General features: G+C 33.7%; 1 protein-coding gene across 1 annotated transcript; it reads left to right on the top strand.

Annotated features, from left to right (window-relative positions):
- Positions 1-271: 271 nt before the first annotated feature.
- Positions 272-1,128, top strand: LOC113872922 (protein LIGHT-DEPENDENT SHORT HYPOCOTYLS 4-like). The gene is made up of 2 exons (XM_027510812.1): positions 272-672; positions 768-1,128. The coding sequence occupies exons 1-2, from the start codon at positions 410-412 to the stop codon at positions 1,126-1,128; spliced, it is 624 nt and encodes a 207-aa protein (XP_027366613.1). The 5' UTR covers positions 272-409.
- The last annotated feature ends 2,909 nt before the right edge of the window (positions 1,129-4,037 follow it).

The following is a 4,037-nucleotide window of genomic DNA, read 5'->3' as shown; positions in this document are numbered from 1 at the left end:
TATCACTCTTCTCACATCTCTCCAAAAAAAATAATTAAAATTACAAGTCTGTAATATCAATCAAGAATCAGAGTTTGTTTCCTTCTCCCTTTCCTTTTTCATTTTCTTTCAAGGTAGTTGTTTTCCTTAACAGTAACCTCTAAAATGAAAAGACATTAAAAAAACAATTTTTATAGAGAACAACAATTTTGCTCCTCCACTGTTTCCCAAATTATAAGTATAGTACCCTTTTATCTCTGCTAATCTTCATCCATCCATCCATCCATTCCTCACTCTCACTCACTCACTCACTGTGGTCACTGTCTTAGGAACCCTAGAAGAAGAACCCAGGTAGCAAAGAGACAAACAACCTTGGATCTGCAAAACCCAATAGGTCAGCTCAAGTTCCAGCTAAACCCACCTTCTCTCCATGGATTCACTTCAAGAATTTATGGACTCGTGTAACTCAGACAACATGACCAACACAAACATCAGCACCACTAGCAGCAACAACAACAACGGCTTAATAATTGGTAGCTCCAATTCCCCTTCTGCTTCCTCCACCACAAGCAGTAGCCGCTATGAGAACCAAAAGCGCCGCGACTGGAACACCTTTGGCCAGTACCTCAAGAATCACCGTCCCCCTCTCTCCCTCTCAAGATGCAGTGGTGCACACGTCCTTGAATTTCTCAGGTACATATATAATAGTTAGTATATGTATGCAGTAAGCTTATATGCATGCACTTCTTATTTTTCTTTTCTTGTTGAATTGTTATTGTGATGTGTAGGTACTTAGACCAATTTGGAAAGACCAAAGTGCACACTCCGATCTGTCCCTTTTATGGACACCCGAACCCTCCAGCACCATGTCCATGCCCCCTAAGACAAGCATGGGGTAGCCTTGATGCTCTCATAGGTCGCTTAAGAGCAGCCTTTGAGGAAAATGGAGGGAAGCCAGAAACAAACCCTTTTGGTGCTCGAGCTGTGAGACTCTACCTTCGTGAGGTTCGTGATCTGCAGTCCAAAGCAAGAGGAATCAGCTATGAGAAGAAGAAACGGAAGCGTCCACCACCACAACCACTACAACAAATACCACAATCACTTCCACTACCTCATCACCAACTCCCTCCTCCAGGTGCAACTCAATAAGATTATGGCTATTCTCATTCCATGGAAAAAAGGGTCATTTCTTATGATCTTTTAATTAATTAAGTAGTACTAGTATCTTTAGGGTTTTCTTTCTTCTTCTTTTTTATGTTATTTTTTTCTGAAAGATTTCTGGTAGTCCATGTAGACTGCTTGTAGTTGTATCCTGTTTGCTCTGGCAGGAACAAAAGGTTAAAGATCGATGTGGGATTTGTTTTTATGAACCTGCTTTTAAGGAAGACAGTGTGGTACTGGGAGTAGACTGTTAGTGGGAGTACCCAAAAAGTGGTAGTGAGAGTGAATGAATGTACATGGAGGCCATGATATCCTTGTTTGGGAGCAACCGAAAAGCAACGTGTTATTCATAGTTCTATATAATTTGTATGTACTTCTATCATCCATATATGTCGAGTTTAATTAGACTTGCAGATTATGTATACATGCCTTTGATATTTCATTCTCACTTTTTGGGTTTAATTCTTAAATTGCTGATTTTGAATGGTTCAATTGTATATATATACTCCTTGGTCGCTAGAAGAATTCCATTGCTTCAAGTGGTTAATTTGATTGTTTGAAGCTATAGAATAATAGGTAGAGTCACTTCCGTTCATCTTCATGATTACCGCATTATTTTCATCTTCTGTATGTGTCTCATAATGATGCTCATTAATTAATGGTTTCGTATTCACAAATTTATTAATTAGATTATTATTTTTTTCACAGTTCCGTCTTTCGAAACGAATTGCCACTTTTTACCGTGTCCTTTTGTGTTGTGTGGAAAAAGAATGATAGAGCTCTTGAGGCTTAATCATAATCAGTTGTGTGCTTCAGATCACTGACAAGTTTTTTGGTTTTTCCCATCAAGACTAACTGCTGACCGTTACCTTGGTCAATTTGATTGATGATATTTGTTTATATATGCAGTAGTGCTGTCATTTCAACTGAAGGGAAATGTCGAAAAAAAGGAAAATTAATGGCAGACAATGTAATTAATTCCTCTATGACTAAATTTCTATTATTATTTGTGACTTACATATATAGTCATATACAGACATCAGATCCTAATTAATCTTACCAGTTTGCGAAGACTTCCAATTAATCAAAATTTCTTCCTTGATCATAATATGTCTTTAATTCCCTTGTTTCCATTTTAGCTGGGCTATGGCATCCAAACTGGAAAGTTTGAATGTTCAAAGCTTTTAATTAATAACAAATTAGGTAAGCTTAATAAATATTTTCACCTTACTTAGAAATAACAAAGGATGCATGTTGGAGGCTTATTACATCTACAAATCAAATGCCTAGCTTCTTCAAGGTGATTAATTAAGCAAATTTGTCGGTAAGAGAATACAAAAAGGTCAGCAACAAGGGTAGAAGGGAAAAGGTGAGAAATAGAGTGAAAGTACATTGACAGATCCTTAATATAAGAAATATTCTTAATCTATTTATCGAGCGGACAAACCTGTCTGTCTAATAAAATAGGTTTTGTGATTATTTTGGCCTTAAAAGATGAATTTTTCCGCAATCCCTCTGATCATGAAGAGGCACCTATTTGGCCAAGGCTAGGCGAATTATGCCCAATAGGACATTGGATAGATGCTAGAGAGATTAGAGAACCTTCATATTTTCCTTTTATGTGTGATTCTAGTGGGGTATGTATGACACTACCACTTTGAGACATAGAGGATCTATTCCTTCCTCTAATCATATTTAGGTATATATTATTTCGTTAGTTTAGACTTTAGGCAGTATACATATACTTTTTTATAATCAACGTTTGTCACAGAAGGTTCCCTTTAAAATATGCAGTAAAATTAATTAAGGATTATACGATGAAAGCATTATCTTTATGGGGTCATCATTGATTTGTTTATTAAGCGGTAGGTGAATGCTGTTAACATCGTACTATATTTACGAGGTCGCGCGGCTTCTTTATTGTTTTGTTAGTGTTTGATTCCCAAATGATTATTCTAATTAACAATCCTAGCTAGTTTCCACTTTGCATTGCTAGCTCCATATTAAGCAACTTTTAGAAATGTTAATTGCTTCAGTTTTATAGCTGCTCTATATTTTAATTTTGAAACATAAGTAGCCATTTTCTATAGTTGTATATCTTTCCTTTTCTTTTATTTTGAATATATATTCATGTCAAAACAACAATATTTTGGTTAATTAAATTCATAGAATAAACTCTTACTTTAGTTATCTTGAGATTGCGTAGGTCAAATATTCAGACTACGTTTTAATGTTTAATAAGTTAATTTTAAATTATGGTTTATATACTCCATAAATTTTAACCATAATATTTATTTTGAAAAATTATACTCAAAATTTCATTAAAATGAATTGACAAGAACTTGTGAAAATCATAAGCTCTTTTAAATAGATTTTTAAAATTTTATAATCTCTAACTTTGCAAAATGATATTTATTAAAATATTTTTACTTTAAAAAAAAATAAAAAATAAAAGAAAAACTAACATAAATTTTCTTAAATTTTCAAAAACTAATTCGTTGGACTAATATAATCTTGACGGTTGACTCGAGTTTTACTTTTAAAATTATATGTATGCGTGACAATTAACTTTATTTGTAAATGATTGCATAGACGAATTAAACACATCAATCATTCTTGTTATACAATTCAAGTTACAAAGCCATGGCTCCCAACAAACAATTGCTTAATCAATGAAATCATGGCTATTAGCTATAGATATATGGCAATGAATGCTAATCATGAAAGGAATATTTCCTTATACTAAAAGGTGAGAAAGAGAGGACGGGAGACTCATGATCACTTATAACATATATAATAACATTTAGTAACTTTTTATGAATAGTGTCTTTGTCACTTTAACTATTAAATTATTAATTTGTATGGAGTAAATTAAGTTAAGTAGTTAATTCTTTATT

Source organism: Abrus precatorius, unplaced genomic scaffold (assembly GCF_003935025.1).
Source record: "Abrus precatorius isolate BTA unplaced genomic scaffold, Abrus_2018 Scaffold7, whole genome shotgun sequence".
Taxonomy (NCBI): domain Eukaryota; kingdom Viridiplantae; phylum Streptophyta; class Magnoliopsida; order Fabales; family Fabaceae; genus Abrus; species Abrus precatorius.
Note: the sequence above shows the minus strand (reverse complement) of the source record. Positions and strands in the feature narration are given on the sequence as shown.

Coding starts and splice junctions, on each gene's coding strand:
- LOC113872922 (XM_027510812.1), top strand. CDS start 410: ATGGATTCACTTCAAGAATTTATGGACTCGTGTAACTCAGACAACATG. Junction 673..767: donor CACGTCCTTGAATTTCTCAG/GTACATATATAA, acceptor TGTGATGTGTAG/GTACTTAGACCAATTTGGAA.